At 35.3% G+C, this 20,669-nt stretch overlaps 2 protein-coding genes across 5 annotated transcripts in view; one reads left to right on the forward strand and one right to left on the reverse strand.

Annotated features, from left to right (window-relative positions):
- LOC106872155 (ATPase inhibitor mai-2, mitochondrial) overlaps nucleotides 1–16,456 on the reverse strand; it is a 22,598-nt gene extending 6,142 nt beyond the window's left edge. The window contains exons 1-7 of one of the 4 annotated variants that reach the window (XM_089350704.1): nucleotides 9,542–9,769; nucleotides 7,488–7,527; nucleotides 6,103–6,128; nucleotides 5,023–5,086; nucleotides 3,550–3,630; nucleotides 1,607–1,709; nucleotides 1,328–1,511 (exon numbers count right to left, since the gene is read on the reverse strand). In XM_089350704.1, coding sequence (XP_089206830.1) covers nucleotides 1,653–1,709; nucleotides 3,550–3,630; nucleotides 5,023–5,086; nucleotides 6,103–6,128; nucleotides 7,488–7,527; nucleotides 9,542–9,636 — 363 coding nt within the window. In that variant the 5' untranslated portion in view covers nucleotides 9,637–9,769 and the 3' untranslated portion in view covers nucleotides 1,328–1,511; nucleotides 1,607–1,652. Of the gene's footprint in view, nucleotides 1–1,327; nucleotides 1,512–1,544; nucleotides 1,710–3,549; nucleotides 3,631–5,022; nucleotides 5,087–6,102; nucleotides 6,129–7,487; nucleotides 7,528–9,541; nucleotides 9,770–10,468; nucleotides 10,541–11,114; nucleotides 11,471–16,307 lie in introns of those variants that run through there. The other 3 variants (XM_014919037.3, XM_089350703.1, XM_052967051.2) reach the window with 3 other exon arrangements.
- Nucleotides 16,457–16,509: 53 nt separating this feature from the next.
- LOC106872154 (cysteine-rich protein 2-binding protein) lies at nucleotides 16,510–20,135 on the forward strand. Its single transcript, XM_014919033.3, has one exon. It carries the CDS (start codon nucleotides 16,829–16,831, stop codon nucleotides 19,310–19,312), a length of 2,484 nt encoding a protein of 827 aa, XP_014774519.1. The 5' UTR covers nucleotides 16,510–16,828; the 3' UTR covers nucleotides 19,313–20,135.
- The last annotated feature ends 534 nt before the right edge of the window (nucleotides 20,136–20,669 follow it).

Here is a 20,669-nt window from a genome sequence, read left to right on the forward strand (position 1 = left end):
CGTCGGCGTTCGACAGCTGATGACCTTGGTGAGAGAGACACCATATACTTCATATAGAGAATTAACATTGCTTGTTTTCACCTTTTCAATATCAGTGAAGAATGTCACTGGAAAAGAAGATATAAGGTTTGCCAGATTTGTCTCTCTCACCAAGGTCATCAGCTGTCGAACGCCGACGAAGGGAAATAACCCTGAAATCCGGATACGTTCGTGCTGCTGGTCGAGGTGAGAGGGATAACTCCCTTGGCAAACAGGACACAGTTGTGTGTCGATAAGCCAGCTGGAGATGTCCTCCTGGGGCTGAAAGCAACAGTAACATCCACCCCTAGGGGTCAGCCACACTTAAGTGGCAATATACTACACTTTATCGTGCAGTTACTGTTAATACTTCATATAGAGAATTAACATTGCTTGTTTTCACCTTTTCAATATCAGTGAAGAATGTCACTGGAAAAGAAGATATAAGGTTTGCCAGATTTGTCTCTCTCACCAAGGTCATCAGCTGTCGAACGCCGACGAAGGGAAATAACCCTGAAATCCGGATACGTTCGTGCTGCTGGTCGAGGTGAGAGGGATAACTCCCTTGGCAAACAGGACACAGTCGTGTGTCGATAAGCCAGCTGGAGGAGATGTCCTCCTGGGGCTAAAAGCAACAGTAACATCCACCCCTAGGGGTCAGCCACACTTAAGTGGCAATATACTACACTTTATCGTGCAGTTACTGTTAATACTTCATATAGAGAATTAACATATATATATATATATATATATATATATATATATATATGCATGGGTATGTGTGTGTGTGTGTGTGTGTATATATTTGTAAATACATATGGGTATGCTTATGTATGTGTATATGTATATATATATATATGAGTGAATGAATGTATGTGTATATATATATATATATATGTATACGGGTGAGTGTGTATATATGTGTGTACAAGAAATAAAGATGAAGAACCCAATTTCTATTAAAACCCCAGGGGGAACTTCACCACGACTATTATTATTACTGCTGCTAGTTACTCGAGGGCTATAGCCACTCCTAAGAAAACAAGTCTTGACCACACTATTCAATTTACAAAGACAGTCAGTTGAACTTGTCATGCTACCAGAACCAAAGGATATTATCATGTGTTCTTGCAGGAAAAAGAAAAGTAGACTATGAATTTTAATCTCATTTTAATTTAATTTTTTAAATTTGTTTTTTTCTCTTTACATATACCATTTTAGTACATATTTTTGATAAGGTTTTTCAAAAACCGAAACTTGTAAAAAGGAAAATTAAAATGTACCCAATTTTAAGAAAGTAGAATTTTCGTTTTTGTTTTTCATAAATATATAACAGGCTTGTTTCAGTTTCTGTCAAGCAAATCCACTTACAGGGCTTTAATCAGCCCAAAGTTATAGAGAAGACATTTTTCCAAGGTGTCACATAGTAGAATTGAACTAAGAAGTATGTGAAGCAAACTTCTTACCACACAGCCACACTGGTGCCTACTCAACTTGAAAAAGAAAAAAAAAAAAAAACAAAGATATTTTGTTATTCAGTAGATATTTAATTGAACCAGGCAACAGAGGCAAACTTGGCAAAACATACCTATCACTAAATATTCATATCTGCTAATTTTATAACAAACGTCTCTTTAGTCAGAATCAGATTTCATGCCTTTGATTTTCTTCTTATGCCGTTTAATTGCTTCCTGCAATAAAATACACAAAAAAATGAATTAGAAAATTTAAAGAGAATTGTTTTGCATCTTTTCTTTCCTCTGTAACCATTACTCTAAAACTATTTTTTTGTTTCCCCTTTTCCTTTTACATTCTTATCCAACTCAATTAGCACTCAAAAGTAATGTCCAGCAAGTAGTTGTAAGCAAATACAGTACCAAAGGATGGTATAGTTTACTGCGCTGTAAAATTCACAAGTGATTTCTTATCAGCAAAGGATTAGCATCATATTTAGAGAAGATTGGTCTGGCATTCATATAAGATGTCAGCAGCCCAGTGAATTGTGCAAGTACATGGCCATATGTACAGATCAATTTTGCATTTTTAGACACCTCAAAATTGTTTTGAGAAAAATAGCTGGGTTATTACTGGTTCTGAAAGCCTAGTCAAAGGACAATTTGCAACTCATTTTCTGAATCATCTGAAACTGGAGTTGGGTGATGCACACTATGTTTTATTTTAACACCTATAGTAAGAAATCAAATCATGCAAAACAAAAACAAAATCTATGTTTTTGTTTCAATTCAGTGATTAAGAAAGCATGCTCTTCTGATCATGCCTTAACATTAATTTTAATACTACATGAGAGTGTATACTTAACCTAAATTAAGAAGTAATAACCAAGAGAGAATATGCAAGACCAACAACTAAAACTATCATTTCAAACTAAGTCTTGTCCAGTTTCAGTGTAGTAATATAAACAGTTCAATTCCTAAATAAATTAAGTTACTTTAGTAAGAACTGTACAAACAGGAATATAGTATCTGAATCAACTCTTTTTTTACGTGTATATTTAGGGAATGAAACTAATATATACGCAGGCTGGCTTAACACTGTGCATTGTTCTGACTACATTACAATTAACTGAGACACAACTAGATAGATATTACAATTGTTTGTTGTTAAACCTGTATGTTATCTTCCTCCAAAATATTTTAGAGCAAGGTTAAATTATTATATTGAGCTAATTAATTTATATACTCTATAGTGTTGCATAATGTTCCTACAACATCTATTACTAGAGCTCCATTATCATGTGACTACCATCCTAATCCGACTGTAATAAGATATATTTCCTGAAGTAACCATCTAGCAAGTTCTGTCCATGAACCAATTTAAATTCTTGGTCATAGTTATTCTTTTGTGTTATGCCAAATACTCTTAAGATAAATATCACTTGTAACTCTTTCGCCTCAGAAACAAAACAGCAAAGAGAATGCAAGTGAGAGAAGCAGATATGGTGGTACATTTTTACAAACATGTATGTATTCCTTCATTTGGTCATTAAAACATACGTTTTGCAACAGTAGCAGTATCTTTGAAAGTGCATTTTGCAAAAAAAAAAAAAATATTACCTCAACACTTATGATTTGACATCTATTCTATAGTGTCATATATAGTTATATACAGAAAACAAAACATAACTATTTGGTAGAATTGTACTCCTGAAAATATTACCATAATGTGGAATTCTATAATGAAAACACATTTAACATTGACTTCCATGTAACATGGATGACAATGAGAAATGCATTTCAAATTATATAATTTCATAATATGGCAAGACTGTAAGGAACTCAAGGTTTCCATAATGCATGGTATAACTGCATATGTAGAGAAACCAAAATATGAAGATAGGCTCTCATCACTACGCAGAGTTTGACATCCATTATGCAAAGATATTTTAATGCAATCATTTTAAAAAGGGGAATTAAATAGAAATGATATTAATAACAAAATAATAATAGAAAAAAGTTTTAACTTTATTTGATAAATGAAAAAGTATATTATTATCAGAAAGATTTTGTTTACCTCATGTATCTTAATTTGGCTCTCATGAAAGTCAATGTCTTCATGTATTTGTTTCTTCAGCATAGCAAGCTGCTGTTTTTCCTGTCAAATACAAAGATTTTTTTTTTTAAACAGAAAGAGATGCTTAAACGGTGACATGTTGATGTATGTTGCATACAAGAAGTAAGATGGAGAGGAGGTTCAACCAGAGTTCTCACAGGCAAAGCACATGGGTATAAACTCTTCTGGGAAAGTAATAGTGATGGAATAGGGGGTGTGGGCATACTTCTTGCAGAGAAATGGGTGGATAAGGTCATAGAGGTAGTGAGTGTGTGTGATAGAGTACTTAAATTCAGGCTAGTCTTGCAGAATGGTATAGCTACAATTATCTCTGCCTACACCCCACAAGCAAGCCTACCAAATGAACAGAGAGATCACTTTTATGATATTCTTCTGCAGGCTAACTCAAAGACAAGTGACAATGATCTCATCTTTGTGGATGGAGATTTTAATGGGCATGTCAAACAGCAACCTGGTATCTTCCATGGTGTACATGGAGTTGGTACCAGAAATGAAGAGGAAACTAGGCTCCTGGCGTTCTGCATTGCAAATAACCTATTGATCTGCTACACCAACTTCAGGAAGCCAACTAGCCACCTGATAACCTATCTATCAGGTAACTCTGCTAACCAGATTGATTTATTCTTACCAGACTGCGGGATGCATGGTTGCTCTTAAATACAAAGAAGGTACACCCCAGCCTAGACTAGTCATTAGTGACATTAGACTTGAAGCCAGAAGGATGTCAAAATGCAGACCAATCTGGAAAGGAAGGACTTGGAAGCTTAAGAACTCTTCACATGGTCAGAGATTTAGGGATATCCTTACCAAAAAATTTGATGATAGGGAGGAGGAGCTACATAGAAGGCAGCTGGAAATTCCTCTAAGGCAGCTTGCTGAGTGCCACAGATCAAATCTGTGGCTGGTGCTAAGTCCCTTCTAGACCTAGGGTAACATTGTGGAGGAACAATACTGTAGACAGGGCCATTAGAACAAAATATCAGGCTTGGAAGGCTTGAAAGGCCTGGAAGAGTGGGGGTAGCAGCAGAATGTACCAGGTGGCCAAAAGGGAAGCTAGGTATATATAGCCAAGAGAGTAGCAGAAAAGAAGTTTGCCAATGTTCAGCAATGTGAGGACCAAAGAACTGAAGCATTTCAGATTGCAAGATAGTGTGTGAGAGAAAACCATGATGTCATAGGAGAGAAATGTGTCCGCATGGATGATGGTGCACTTGCATTTAATGATTCTGCCAAGAAAGAGGCTTGGAGATGCCATTATAAAAGACTGCTGAATGTGGAGAATGAATGGGAGGAGAAGAGTTTGTCAAAGGTTGACACAATTGAGGGACCAGCTACCCGAATTGACAGTACTCCGGTAGATAAAGAATGTGAAAGAAACAAAATTACACACACATTAAAATCTTTCAAACTTACCAATCGTTTAAAAAATTCTTCTTCTCGAGCAGCTTCCATTTTACCGAAAGCACCTCCGGCCTCTCTGCAATGCAAAACAAATGGTTGAAAGAAAGATGAAAAATAGATAAGAATGACCTTCCTCAAAACAAAATGGAAAAGTTATTAGTTCGAGTATATTCAAATGCAAAATTGTTTCTTGTTTCACAGAGGATTGTGGAGGGTCAAAAGTCCAACTATAAAACAGACTGGTGTTCTATATCTACTATTCCAGCAACGTTCACTACAAATTTTTTTTTTTTAATTATTCTACTTTCGGCACAAAGCCACAAAGTTTGGAAGAGGGTGCTATTTGTTTTAATACTTTTGTACTTTATTGGTATTTATTTTATCTAGCCTATAGGAATTAAAGGCAAAGTTAGCCTTGGAAAGATACAAATCCATTATGAATTGAAGTAACTAAATTTTACTTTACCATTTCTATCAATCCCATTTTATCATTTGATAAAAAAAATTTTAAAAAAATTTATTTCATAACATTCAACAATATTTTAACAAGTCTCGCATGGGCCTAATTTTCACAGCAAGATTAATTACATATAGCTTACTGATGTTATAATGCCCTGGAGTCTCTATTTTTTATGGTTTAATAAAGTGGGAATGGCCCTTCCTATAACCTCAATGTAGTTAACAACAAAACTAATTATCAGTATTAAAGGTTTTCTTTCCAGGCTCAATACTATCTTCTGTAGGCCAGGTTTTATTGATCAGTAATCACATTTAATGTTACTCTTTCTATCTACAAACACCAAACTTTGTGAACACTAATACCTAAATATGCAATGACAACTATCCAAGAATACCAGAAAACTCAAACTTTATATTCCAATATGAATGTATGTAATTAAATTCTTCAGCTAATTATAAGATACATAAAAATCCATATAGTAAATTTTTAACTTACAAAATGCAAATCTAATCAAAATAATTTCACATAAATTAGATAATGAAAAATAAATATATTAAAAGAAAAAAAAAAATCAAATATTTAAAATTTACAATAATACAGTGAAGAAAATATGCAAATAAAAGAACACTCACCTTATGGAGCCTCCAGAACCACCACCCTGTAACAAAAAAAAATTATGTATTCAATATACAGTAAGTATTGACTTAAAATGACTAAACACTAGGCCAAGATTTGTAGAAAAGGAGATTAGAGGTGAAATAAATGTAGTACATTACAAGTACTTTTTATTGAACTGCTTTTCCCAGACTTTCAAAATGTTACAAAAATGCACCAGAGTAATGTCAAGGCCAGTTTCATCACAGCTGAATACCTGTTGTGCAATGTACCCCTCGGCTGCAATGAGCTGACGGAATTTACACACAAAATCCTCAGCTGCCGCTGAGATGTGTGTTGCTTAGAGACAACCTTTGGCTGTTGTAATGGCCTTGATCTGGTCCTTTTTCTTCAGGATGATGCGATGTTAGCATTACCAGAGATGGTTACATGTAACTCGTTAATGTAAAAGAGAAACAGTACTGGGGACAATCCCAAAAGTTTGGGACACCAGAACTGACAGAGAGAGAGAGAGAGAGACATTGACACACAAGAGTTGAAAGAAAGACATCAGCCACAACCAGAACTGATAGAAAGACAGAACCATCTATCACTATGGTTGAATAAGAACAATGGAGAGAGAGAAACCCAACAATACATGCCACAGTGATGCAATCTAATCGGAAACTTTTAATCCAAAAGGGAAGATATGGACAGAGCCCATAAGCAAGCAATTTTCCTAGGAGAGTCATATATGAGAGACAGGCCCTGCTGGTGTCAAGTGTAACATTGTTTTCACCAAATTTCTCAAGAGTGATGACTTACTGGTGAGTGAAATAGGAGAAATGGTTTCCAGCAGATCTGACTTTACAGATCTCGTACCATTGGTCATTAAGAAGGACGGTGAACGTGTTGGAGAGTGTGGTCGTATTCTTAATGACCAACTCCACATTAGAGATGTTGGAACCAAGATTCACTCACACACATGCATCTTTTATCTTTTACTTGTTATAGTCATAAGATTGTGGCTATGTTGCAGCACTGCTTTGAAGAATCTTTTAGTCAAATGAATCTACACCAGTACTTTTTTTCTATTGATATCTTTTACTGGGATATAAACACATCAACAACAGTTGCCAAGCAGTTGGTGAGGAGACATACAAAATGGGTTTTTAATTTCCGTCTACCAAATCTATTCACAAGGCTTTGGACAACAGGAGGCTATAGAAGACACTAGCCCAGGGTGCCATGCAGTGGGACTGAAACCAAAACCAAAAAGAAAGCTTAACACAGAACGACACCTGCACTGACACACACACACACGCGTGCACTTTTCCAAATTACATTCAAATTGTGCAAAAAGAACAGAAAAAAGACTGTAAAACATTGTGGGGGAAAAAAGAACTTTAAATATTAAAATTACCTTCCCTGAACCTGATCCAAGTTCAGATGAGTAACGCACACTGAAATGAAGAAAAAAAAAGATCAGAGTAAAAATTTGTTATTTGTTTTCAAATTGTTAAAGAACAAATTTTTGAACAGTATGGACAAGCTGATTGAATTAATCTTTAGTATATTACTACTTTCTATTCTTATTGCCCTCCAATAAGATGAGACATAAAGATGACTGCAGCAAGATTTGTATATTTGCTCAAAGTCAGAACAACAGGACTGCTCTGCAAAAGCTATGCCCATTTTACAAAATCAGTTAGCCTTTACTCAAGTTTAATGTCAATGATTTATAGAGGAAGCATTTCTGACAAGGAAAGGTTAAATGATTTTGTCCAATTTTTCCCATCCAAAACAGCACTCTGCTGAAATTCCCTCCCCACTTACATTTTCTCAAGGCATCAATCACTTCACATATCAATAAAGCATTATTACATCTCACCCTACTTTAAAAAAAAAAGAACAAAACGCAACTGAAACTCGATTGTTTCAAATGTAAGGTTTCGTTATCACCGAGGATCTGCTCTGGCAAATGCACAACCAAAACAAAGCAAAGACTGCACACCAAAGATTAGCTTTTCCCTTGAACGCCAGAAAATACTCCATCCCTAACAGCTACTAATCCTCTACAAATACTCCCACATTTGTAAAGGGACTGTTACTACATACTCTAATATATCCTAGACTACAAGGCTACTTTGACTGGCAATAAGTTGCTCACAAACACAATGCAGCCTGCTCTATGCTGCTTTAATAATTTCTACAACTACTGACACCTCTGCTCCTTGGAGCTGGTTGATTTTGTGCCACCTCCACTTACATCCACCAACATTATCCCAGGCTCCACATTCACAACTATGCCCAACATTAACTTCACTGCACTTCTCCACCCTTCTGCAGTCACTGATATATATCAGTTTAAGTGGAACATCAACAGCATCAATCTCATAGGTCTTGGAAGGTCTGCAAAGGTTATGAACATAGTCCCTCACACCACCACTCCAGACCAAACTAATAAAACTAAAACGCTGATAACAGTCCGAGAGAGCCTGCTAGGCTCATGGACTCCACTTCTTCACAGATGACCTTTTTCTTTTAACATCAATTTTCTCATATTTGCAAGAGTTAGACATGCCTGCTGTAATGCATATTGCTACAAAATCAGATTGAGATAGTGCTATAAAAAAAAAAGTTATGTTTTGTGTCTATTCAAAACCACCATTATTATTATCATCATCATAGACGGACAGATAGATATAGACAAGCAAATAGACATAGACTGACAGATATAATATAGTTATTGCCGTTTTAAAAAAATGGGATAAAGCTTATTTTAAATTTATAAGTAGTCATTAATCGATGATATTCAGAAAGTTAACTTAGTAACTATTAAGTCATTGTCGTTTGAGATAATTCTATTAACCCATTAACAGCCAAATTTTTTTATTCATAGTTTTTGGCTTTGTTGAATGTCTTAGGAGTTAATATATAGTATCTAAATTTTCTTCATATGTGAATTATTTTGGAAATTATGATAAATTTTTCGAAAAGTCCCGAATAGAGATAGCTGAAAAAAAATGCATATTTATCCTTTTCTATTCAATTGCAATAATAAACATTTTAGTTTTTTTGAAACTATAGTACCAAATGAGAATGTATATGAAATATTAATGAATGATAATAGATGGGAAATGCAAAAAAAAAAAAAAGTTTTCAGAAGTCAATATTTTTGTAGCTCAAAAATTGAGATTTATGACAAAATGACCTCTAGAATTAGCCAGAGTTAATAATGGCAAACTTTAACTATTAAATATAGTAAAGCACACCACTGCAAATGCAATGTACATAAGTAATTCACTTTAAATACAACTGTTTTTAGCAGATCTCCAAATGGGGTTCATGGCAGGCGATGGATTAATTTCAACAGTTTGAACTTCTGGAAACAAATAATGAAGTTTGTTCAATGAATTACAAAATTAAAAGAGAGAACTGCTTCGTCAATCAATATAATGGGGGGGGGGAACAAACCATTCTGACAGACCATTGATTCCTCTTTCATCCATTACGCAGTTTAGATGTTCCAAATAAATTCGAGAACCTGAACTCGAAACGATCCAAAACATACAACTGAAGCCCAATAGCAGAGTATTTAAACAGGTGCATTCGGTTTGCACATCATTCTGTTACGTTAGTGGCAGTGTACATTGCTACCTAAAACTGTAGGTCTTATCTTCCGAATTACGACCAAAGATAACCTGGATTCACACTTAAGAAATGCATAAGAATGCTGTATTCGAGCAAGGTCAAGAAGTTATGCGAAGTTACTTCGTCTGCACAATATGACGCATAAACTGAGGTGAAAAAAGAATTATAGCGGAAACGTAGTAATTTGACCTCGAAATAATCGCGATAGAGCAACCTAATGGATTCAAGCAACCTAGTGGTGCCGGTGTCTTCGTACAAAAAAAAATTAACAAAATACATATAGATAAATAGAACAAAAACTACAATGAAGCGTGCACTGAGCTGCGACAAAAAATAAAGGTGCAACAACTAATGTTTTGGGTAGGACTTTTCATTCGAGAAATATGATAAACGAAAAATTCGGAAATAAATTTAAATGAAATAAAATAAACTGCAACGTATTTCACAATAGTGATAATTATTGAAATTTATAAAAATACATAGAGATATCGGAAACAGTTATTTCTCACTGGTTAAATACGAAAAAATGCATCCAATTACTTAAAAAATATCGATAGCGTAACGAAGATGTGTAAAGGCCGCATGTGACTTCCCGAAAGAAATACAATGTTTGGAATATATTTATGATGATTTATTATTATTTAAAGCCTCACTTTTCAACGCATTAAATGCAACGAGGAATCGATATAAAAGTGTTATTATAAATGGCATGGTACGCTTGACTTTCATTAAATACTAAATGTTACCTACCCAAAATTAAGGTGGGGATTCTGAACAATTATCGTTAACCTTTTATTCATTTAACCATTTTCATGAGTCGATATCTGAAATTCTTTACACCAAAGCAAGATCAGAATCGGAATCTCCATAGCCTAAAACGTGGGATTCCGTAAAAAAAAAATTAATAAATAAGGGGAGGAAAGGGTCAGATTACATATAGTCCATCTCTACCAACTAAACTTTAAGGGAAAATACAATGATATTTCTTAAAATTAAGTAAAAACTGGATTTCTGACTGATACATAACGAATATATTTGTAGGTTTTGGGGTATTGTTTGACCTTGTCAGCCGAAGTCCTTCAAATCAAGCGAATAAAATAAAGTATATTGACTCCACTCTCATCTTATTTCAAATTTATTGCAATAAATAACTTTGTAATTCCAAAATGTTTAGACCCAGACAGCTTCGATGAAGTAAACTTAGGATCGAAGGTTAATAATATATATTTTATAAAATCTCAATATATATATATATGTATTTATATATATTACAAATAATACGAAGAACTGTTATATTACATGACCCCCATATACTACATGATAGAAAGGACTGAATTTTTTTTTAAATATAAAAATACAAACTTTCATATATATATATTTAGGATTATCAACTTACCCGGCGAGGCGAATGACATTGCACAGTCTCCTAGAAGCCATGGTGGATATGTTATCAAGGGATATAACTCCAAATAGAAATAAATCTTTTATTTATTTATTCATCTTTTGGTTGATGGGGGGCGGGGCAGCAGATTAGGCACGTATATGACTTCAACGTGTGGAGGCGCAATGGCCCAGTGGTTAGGGCAGCGGACTCGCGGTCATAGGATCGCGGTTTCGATTCCCAGACCGGGCGTTGTGAGTGTTTATTGAGCGAAAACACCTAAAGTTCCACGCGGCTCCGACAGGGGATGGTAGTGAACCCTGCTGTACTCTTTCACCACAACTTTCTCTTACTTCCTGTTTCTGTTGTGCCTGTAATTCAAAGGGTCAGCCTTGTCACACTGTGTTACGCTGAACTACGTTAAGTGTACACGTGTCTGTGGAGTGCTCAGCCACTTGCACGTTAATTTCACGAGCAGGCTGGTAGAATGTGTCATTTTAATTTTTACATACCTCTCTTAATTCCAAAAGACCCTCAACCACAACATATTCGTCATGAAACATCAGTGGAGAAAACACTTTGGTGCACATTGGGATTAGACACTGAGGGAGAATGGCTGTAACTTTTTTATTTTGGCGATTTTCGCTTTCGATAATGTGTTCTACATATCCCGGTCATGCGATTCCCCCTAAAGAATTTTTTGAACCCCCCCTCCCCTAACACCTCCGAGGGGGGGGGGTCTTTTTTTTTTTTTTGGCGATTTTCATTTTTGACATTGTGTTCTACATGTCCAGGTCGTACGAATAGCCCCCTCGCAACTTAGGCTATAGTAGAAGACACTTGCCCAAGGTGCCACACAGTGGGACAGAACCAAGAACCACGTGGTTGGGAAGCAAGCTTCTTACCACATAGCCATGCCTGCACAAAATAATTAGAGTACAGGCTGTATGTATGAACTAATTTGAGTACAGATTATTTAATTAATTTTATAAAATAATCTGAGTACATATATAATATAATCAGAGTATAGGCTACACGTATAAGACAGAGTACAGACTACACATACAAAATAATTAAAGTACAGGTTACACATATGAGATAATCAGCATACATACTATATGCACATGATTGGAGAATGTACTACATTTACAAGATAATTAGAGTACTAACTACAGGTACATGATAATCCCATAAGATTACTCAGTAACTATGGTGCCATCATCAACTGTTGTATTCTATAACATGATTGACGTTTCTGCAACAGAGAGTACATGATATATACACCCTGAGTATGTATGTGTGTGTATTTTCGTGTGGACATGTGTGTATGTTTGTATGGAAGTGTACCTGGATGTGTGTGTGTGTGTGTGTGTATCAGTGTGTATACATGTGTCTTTTGACATATGTGCGTATAGCTGTTTTTTTTTATGTGTGCGTATGTGTGCATTTGTATGTCTATGCATATGTATGTATAACAAAATGTTTATGAATGTGTGTATGTTATAGTGCATGTCTGAGATTGTGGGTGTTGGCAGATGGATATATGCATGTGCCTTTGTGTGAATGTGTGAGTGTAAAAGAGTGCATATATAGGTGTATGTGTGTGTGTGAGAGTCTGTAACATGAAACGGTCACATATTGATGAGGCAATGTACCGTGATTATTACGATATGAAGTGTGAGAATTCGTGGGAGAACTTTCAGACATTTATCAAGCACATAGCCGAAATATATCCACAGTGATTTCAGAAAGGTAAAGGTTACAGTTTTTTTTGGTTTTTTTTTTGGCTTTCGAATTTTGTTACAGGCTTTCTTTCCTTTTTTTTTTTTATTTTGTATTTTTCGTTTTCGAATATATGTTCTCTGGTAAAAAGCGTGAAACTCGCAGTTTCTGAGTAAATGCAAGATTTGGATTGTCCGCGTTTAGCTGTTATTTCTAGCATATCAATTTTCGTGGTGGGGACTCCACATGTGATCCTTTTGCTGTTTCAATATAAATGTAAGCCGTTCATTTTCACATCTAAGTTGCGAGGGGTCTATTCGTACGACCTGGACATGTAGAACACAATGTCAAAAATGAAAATCGCCAAAAAAAAAAAGTAAAAAAAAGAAGACCCCCATCCCGGGAGTTGGGGGAGGGGGTGTCAAAAAAATTCTTTAGGGGGAATCGCATGACCGTGATATGTAGAACACATTATCGAAAACGAAAATCGCCAAAATTAAAAAATAAAAAAGTTACAGCCATTTTCCCTCAGTGTCTAATCCCAATGTCCACTAACACTTTAATTTCACTTCTTGTCATAGGGCGGAGGGTATGGGGGTTGTTTATTTGATTTTTTTTTTTTTTTTGAAAAATTGAAATTTTACAGAATTTTTATCATTTCAGAATCATAATCTTCGTATTTTTCTGCGTATTTCGGCAATTTTTTTTTTTTTAAGTGAAAATTTAAGAAATTTAGGTGAATAGGGGGATTTAAATTTTGAAATGTAGATTTTTTTTTTAAATTCGGAATCTCCGCCCTCGTTATAGTGTGTTCCTGTAAAAAAAAAAAAAAAATCGCAAAGGGGTTGCGATCCATCGCCAAAAATTTTATTTTTTTTAAGTGAAAATTCAAGAAATTTAGGTGAGGTGAGGTGGGGTGAAGGGGACGGATTTAAATTTTGAAATGCAAATTTTTTTGCAAATTCGGAATCTCCGCCCTCGATATAGTGTGTTCCGGTAAATAAGAAAACAAAACAAAATCGCAATGGGGATGCGATCCATGATCTTTACCTCCGCCGGTTTGTTTACGTCCAAGTAACTTAGAGGGTTCTACAAAACAGATCGATAGATTAAGTTCCAAGCTTTCAAAAAATATAAGTGAAGGGATCCATTCGTTCAACTAACATTCTTCAAAACCATGACCCAGTATGACCGCAGCCCAATGAAACAAATAAAAGCCCAATGAAAGAAATAAAAGATAAAAAGATGGCTAGAATGAAATTTAATAATTTTTCGGCATTGTCATGTTAGCATGACAGTGCCTTTTCGACACTGTCATGCTATTAGCTGTCAGAAGTGAAAGTGCTCACTGCTAGTGAAGTATCTGTCTGTCTGCCTGTATGCCTGTTGCTGGCCTGTCGATTCTTTGGCTACTGACAGCTAATACCATGACTGGCCGGAGCGAGCTATATGTCTGTCTGTCTGTCTATCTATAGATAGATAGATAGATAGATAGATAGATAGAGATATCTATCTATCTATCTATCACTCGAAAGTTCGCGCGTCCGCGCTAGCTAGTCGTGAGTGGTCGATCCTATTATTTTTAAACTTCAAACTTCATTTGTTTTCTATTTTGATAAATTCTCTCTGTTGAAAATTATATTTTTATATTTTAAATAATTTGCAATTTCAGGAAATATGTTTTTATATTAAATTTGTGTTTTCTACTCACGACTAGCTAGCGCGGACGCGCGAACTTTCGAGTAATAGATAGATAGATAGAGAGAGAGACAGACAGACATATAGCTCGCTCCGGCCAGTCATGATATTAGCTGTCAGTAGCCAAAGAATCGACAGGCCAGCAACAGGCATGCAGGCAGACAGACAGATACTTCACTAGCAGTGAGCACTTTCACTTCTGACAGCTAATAGCATGACAGTGCCAATTTTTCTACTATAGGAACAAAGCCTGGAACTTTGCGGGAGTAGGCTAGTCGATTACATCGACCTCAGTGCTTGACTAGTACTTATTTTAATCGATCCCGAAAAGATGAGAGGCGAAATCGATCACGGTGGAATTTGAACTTAGAACGTAAGGACGGACAAAATGCCGCTAAGCATTTTGCCCGGCGTGCTAACGATTCTGCCTTTGAATGAATAGCAATGATTCAAAAACAGTTTTGAAAAGTTATTTCCCTTAGCTCATTCTCGCCCAAATCTCTGAATTAAAGAGAAAATATTAGAATAGATTTGTTTGGAGTGAAAAGCCTGCAAAACTAGACTCACGCCTTCAGTTCCAAGAACACCTGTATTTTTAACGCAATCATCAAGTTTAGTTTCAAGATACATCAGATCAACAGAAGTATGCCCCACCCCGATTTTGTTTCCTGGTAACTTTCAGAAAAATGGATATTTTATAATTAAATTTTCTACAAATACACTTCAGTTGGTGTAGATTCAGATTGTATCGGAATTTACAATTAAAATTTTTTTCCGAGGTGTGCAGAGAGGAGTTTAGAAAAAAATCACACGAGTCGGTTTTGTTTGCTCATAACTTTCTGAAGAATGGAATTTTTTTTTTTTTTTCTACAAATACCTTTCAGATTGTGTAGATTCAATTTTATCGGAATTTAATGGGAAAAAAAATTGAAAGTTGAATTTTTTAAAAAACACAAAAGGTGATGCGTCAGTATGCATGTATGCGGTCCTACTTTTTTTTTTTTTTTATTCAATTTCGATATAATCGTAATCTACACCATCTAAAAGGTATCTGTAAAAAAATTTCATGAAAAATAAAAAAAAAACCATTTTTTGAAAGTTATGAGGAAACAGAGTCAGGGAGAAGCACATTTGTGTAAGTATGCCTAAGATACATCTCGCAGATGTTCTGGGATGCATCGTCAGTGATGTTTCTGGGTTGACGGGGGAGGGCTCAAGTCTTTCAACATCAGATCCCCAAGCCCAGTTGGCTCAGCCGTAGTTGACCAAGTTCCAGCTTATATTTCAGTAGGAGCAAACCACTGGTCTACCTTCTTTATCCAAAGCTATCTAGTGGCTTTCCTCGCAGTTTCAGTGATAGAATTTATAACCTTCCTTGCTGCTGCACCAGAACACTGGCTGACAAGGTTGACCCATTGAATTAACGTATACAGTCCATTCATTGGGCTTCTAGAGTTTGTGTCTTCTCAATTTCGCTATTAAATATTGGACAGTCCTGCCGATCCCGCTAATGTAGGGCTCTAAATTCAGAAGGAAATTCAAATAATAATCAGAATACAGTACAAGCTAGAACATCTTTAAATTTCCTAAATAAACAAATGAGAACGCTTCAAATATTTTAATATTTTTTTAAGTATTAATAATGTAATTGTTTAGATTGAGATGAAATAAATAATTCAGTACCCTGATCTGTTTCAGTCACTAATATATTATATCAAAAATATTACCTTTTTAAATATCCCAAATTTTTTTTTAAAAACCAGATTTTACTCAAAAAGACGATTTTACCTTTTTACTACAAAGGTGCAGATATGGTTAATGTTTACATCTTGATTAAGTCGAACCAATTCTATCACAAGATTAAAAAAAAAAAAAAAAGTGAATGCTGTAAATAAATCACTGCCTGACGAAACCAGTTTCAGACGATTTCATTCATCACATTTTTTTTTCTCTACAGATTTACCACCGGCCAGCTCAAAGTTATCTTTTCTTAGTAATCAGTTACAGCGCTAGGGAAATGACATGGGCGGGTAATTCTGATAAACTAATTGTTTACTCCACATGTGCTCTGCTTCATCTAAACATACGGTTCCAGAAGCATATCTTTTGAATTATTTATATATGTACAATATGTGAATTTGAACAAAGTCACTTCGTTTAAATTCACTAATACTAAAATTTATGTAATATATTTATTTGTTCCTATTGGAGTCTAAAGGGGACGCAAATCAACAAACCTATTTGGTAACCGATATTTCTTTGTAAAGGAACTTTGGAAATTTAATTCATCGTATATTTTTGTTTACATTATGGAAAGTGTGGGAAAATCACCTGTGAAACTCAATCAATGTTACTGTGGAGGCGATGCCAATCAAAACGAAGAAATGTTAACCTGCACCAAGTGTAGTCTTCTTTTCCACCCGGCCTGTCTGCAGAACGGTCGGCCTTCTGAACTATTGGGGGATATCTTCTTTGAATTCACTTGTTCGAATTGTTCTCCGGACAACCAAGAATTGTGTCAGAGAGTGAAACTACAGTGGATTCATGTAGTTTCGCTGGCCTTGTATAATTTGCAGTTTTCAGGTACAGGTAAGATGGGTTATTATCGCTGGAAAGATCACATCTGTGCTTTTATTGACAAACACTGGAAATTTCTATTTGGGAACCGAAAAAAGACGAATCTATGGCATGGTACTGTCGCCGGTATTCTGTCAACAGGCTGCCCGAATTATTTCATTTCGGGGTCAAAAGAGATAGGTGAATCTGGCTGGTGGAAATTAGCCGAAGGTAAAATGTCGTTTATGAATTTAGAATCCTCATGGAAAAATTTCCGCAAACGCTCTAAGACTCCTCCTGTGGACGTCAATCTACTCCCATCTGGCTTACGTGGTCGTCAAAAGAAATCGTCTCTTGAAGTTGCAATAGAACGTAAAGAAAAAGGTGTTACATTCACTAAACGTAAAATAACAAATGCCGAAAATCCAACAAAAGTGTCATTGCCCGTTATTAGAAGTAGTTCGAATTTAAATGATGTCGCTACAACTACTTTTAGTGGACCCAGTTATAATGATCTCTTAACGTCTAATATTCAAACCAAATTAGATTCTTTATTGAAACCCATTGAAATTAAATCAGAATCTTCCTCTTATTCTCACTGCACATTTGATTTTAAAGCTTATGGTGAACTTGGTAATTTTATGGAACAAGATGAGGAGGAACCTCCAACTGAAAATACAAAATCAGAATCCCTAGAACCTCAGATAAGTATGCCATTTCCTCCCTTTTTAAAAGATGAGTCTGATAGTGATATGGAAATTGATATTGGAACCTTTTCTCCTATACCTGCTTGTTCACCTAGTCCTACTTCTCCTCGACTTTCACCTTCCTTACAAGAGATGTTTGCTGTTCTTGATGATAAGTCCAATGGACCACTTTTTACTAGAACATCTGATTCCTCTGTTGAACTTTCTATTCCTTCACTGAGTGTGAGAGATGGGAAGACCACTTCCACTAATGAACTTGCAAGCATTAATATTAATAATAATAGCAACAACAAATATTTTAACTTTGACTTTAAGATTACTAATCCTCCATTGGGTAAAGTTCCCAAAAGAGAATTAATAAATGAACAAATAAATACCCAGAATGAAATTGTTCCAAAATTGGAGCCACATGAGGAAATTAAGGAATTGGAAGAAAGTGCTAATGATTCAGTCAAAAGAGAAGTTAATGAAGATCAAGAAGAAAAATCAAATGAAACAGAAGAATCAGAAAAAGAGGGTGAAGAAGAGGAGGTTAAAGAAATGACTCCAGAGCCAAAAACAGTTAAGTTTGTTCCTATTAGTTTATATCATGAGAAAAAACTTCTTAGTCAACTTAACCATATTGCTGACAAGTCAACTCTTCCTGTCGACCTTCATAGATTCCGTCGTAAATTACATGTGCGGCAAATCAAAAGAGAACAAGGTATGCCTCTGTTTGACTTAGATGCTGAGGTTAATTATCATTTGGGATTATTGAATTCCTCCTCAATAGACAAAGACTATAATCAGATTCATGGTGTTCCCTCATCATACTGCCATCCTGCTGATGTGAGAGTACTCAGTAGATTCTTAACCCACCCTGAAATTTATCCACCAAAATCAAACAAGAAACAACCTTTATTTATCAACAGACTGATTGGTACTGAAGATGATCAGCTGCAGTGTATTTGCAGCCCATACACTACACGCTGGCTGAAACCTTTCATCATGAGGGACTATGAAACTAAACCCATGAAAATGCGTCTCTTGGAGGAAATCCAAGCTTATCCACATAGAGATGATCCCTTATGGAAACCTCCACCTACTTATCCAATAGATTATTGTTATGTCCGTCCTCAACACATTCCATCTGTGAATTCACTTTGTCAACAGTTTTTCTGGCCAGGAATCGACCTATCAGAATGCCTACAATACCCGGATTTCAGCTGTGTTGTTTTATACCGAAAGATTGTCATTGGATTTGCCTTCATGGTACCTGATGTAAAATATAATGAAGCATATATTTCTTTTCTGTTTACTCACCCTGAATGGTGCCGTTCAGGTATTGCTTCATTCTTACTTTACCATCTTATACAGACATGTATGGGTAAAGATGTCACACTTCATGTTTCAGCCAACAATCCAGCCATGTTACTCTATCAAAAGTTTGGTTTCAAACCAGAACAGTTTATATTGGACTTCTACGACAAATATTACCCTGCAGACTCTAGAGAATGTAAGCATGCTTTTTTCCTAAGACTTCGGAGATGAAAATAGATTTACTGCACTTAATTTTGTGGTATCTGTTTATATCCTATTTTCTCTTTAGAGTAAGCTTCTACATCCATAATAAAAGGTAAAAGATTTCAGCAAGTAGTCTATTGGTTGAGCCCACAGACTCAGTTCATAATATTGTTTCAATTTCTTATTGTAAACATTCCACTTCATGTCACTGATACCCTTAAGAAAAACATAAAAGTTTCAGTTTAATTCCTCTTTTTTATAAATTTGAGGATTTTTATCTAAGAAATCCATATGTAGCACAATAACTCAGTGTTTTCCAAACTGTGTTTTGTGACACAGTGTGTCACTAGCAAGGTGTAGATGTGTTGCAGACGTACAGGAAACCAATATATAAAATACCCAATACCAATTTGTTTCAGCTTTACAGAATGTTTGTTAGCATAAGCGAACATGTCAATGCATGTACCTACCAGCTATCATTTCCCACTTAATGTTTAGAGGTAGATAAAAAGGCACAAGTAATCTTCATTATACAGGGAGTCCACAAGGTCTGGGTACATGGAGTAAATGAAATCATAACATAAACAATTAAATATAAGAAATGATAATTTCTTAAAGTTTGTGTTAATCCCCATGTGGGTACATGGAGTAAATAAAATCATACCATAAACAATTAAATATAAGAAATAATAACTTCTTAAAGTATGTGTTAATCCCCATGTACCCAGACTTTGTGGACACCCTGTAGAACTCTTATTTTTATTGTATTTTATTCAATGTAAAAGAATTAACATATTGCAAGTGTATTCTCTTTCCGAAGTAAATTGAAAATCGATTAAAAATTTTCAAATCTGTACCCGTTTTAATGAGCAAAACACTGGAACTGCTTTCAAATTGCCTAAAGTTATTGCTCACCTATACTGGTATTACGCATTACTAAGGGTAAGCTAATAATTATGAAATCACATTAAACTTACCCCTTGTTCATCAGTCTCGTGGGCTTGGCCTTAGGAACCGGGTGTTCTGATAAAGTAAATCAGCTTAGTTTTATTCATAAATTGTAATTAAATTACCCATAAAATGGATAAGTTTTTAATTAAGAAAAGAAAGGTTGCAGAAGATGACATTTCCAATGAACAAAATTTAACAGCTACAAAGGAAACTACTGTTGAATGACCTGCATCAGTGAGTGAGAAGTGCACAGGATAAATTTTTAAGCCTCATTTATGCAACAAAGGTTATATAAAACTGGGCTTCACATTTTCTGGAAATGAAAACAACCCTAGTCCTCAGTCTTTAGTTTGTGGAGATATACTTGCTAATGAAAGTATGGTACCAAACAAATTAAAACATTTCAGCATTAGGCACGGAAATTTGTCAACAA

Source organism: Octopus bimaculoides, chromosome 4 (genome assembly GCF_046866305.1).
Source record: "Octopus bimaculoides isolate indiv1 chromosome 4, ASM4686630v1, whole genome shotgun sequence".
In the NCBI taxonomy this organism is placed as follows: Eukaryota; Metazoa; Mollusca; class Cephalopoda; order Octopoda; family Octopodidae; genus Octopus; species Octopus bimaculoides.

What these genes read in the sequence shown, in the direction of transcription:
- LOC106872154 (XM_014919033.3), top strand. Translation starts at nt 16,829, where the DNA reads ATGGAAAGTGTGGGAAAATCACCTGTGAAACTCAATCAATGTTACTGT.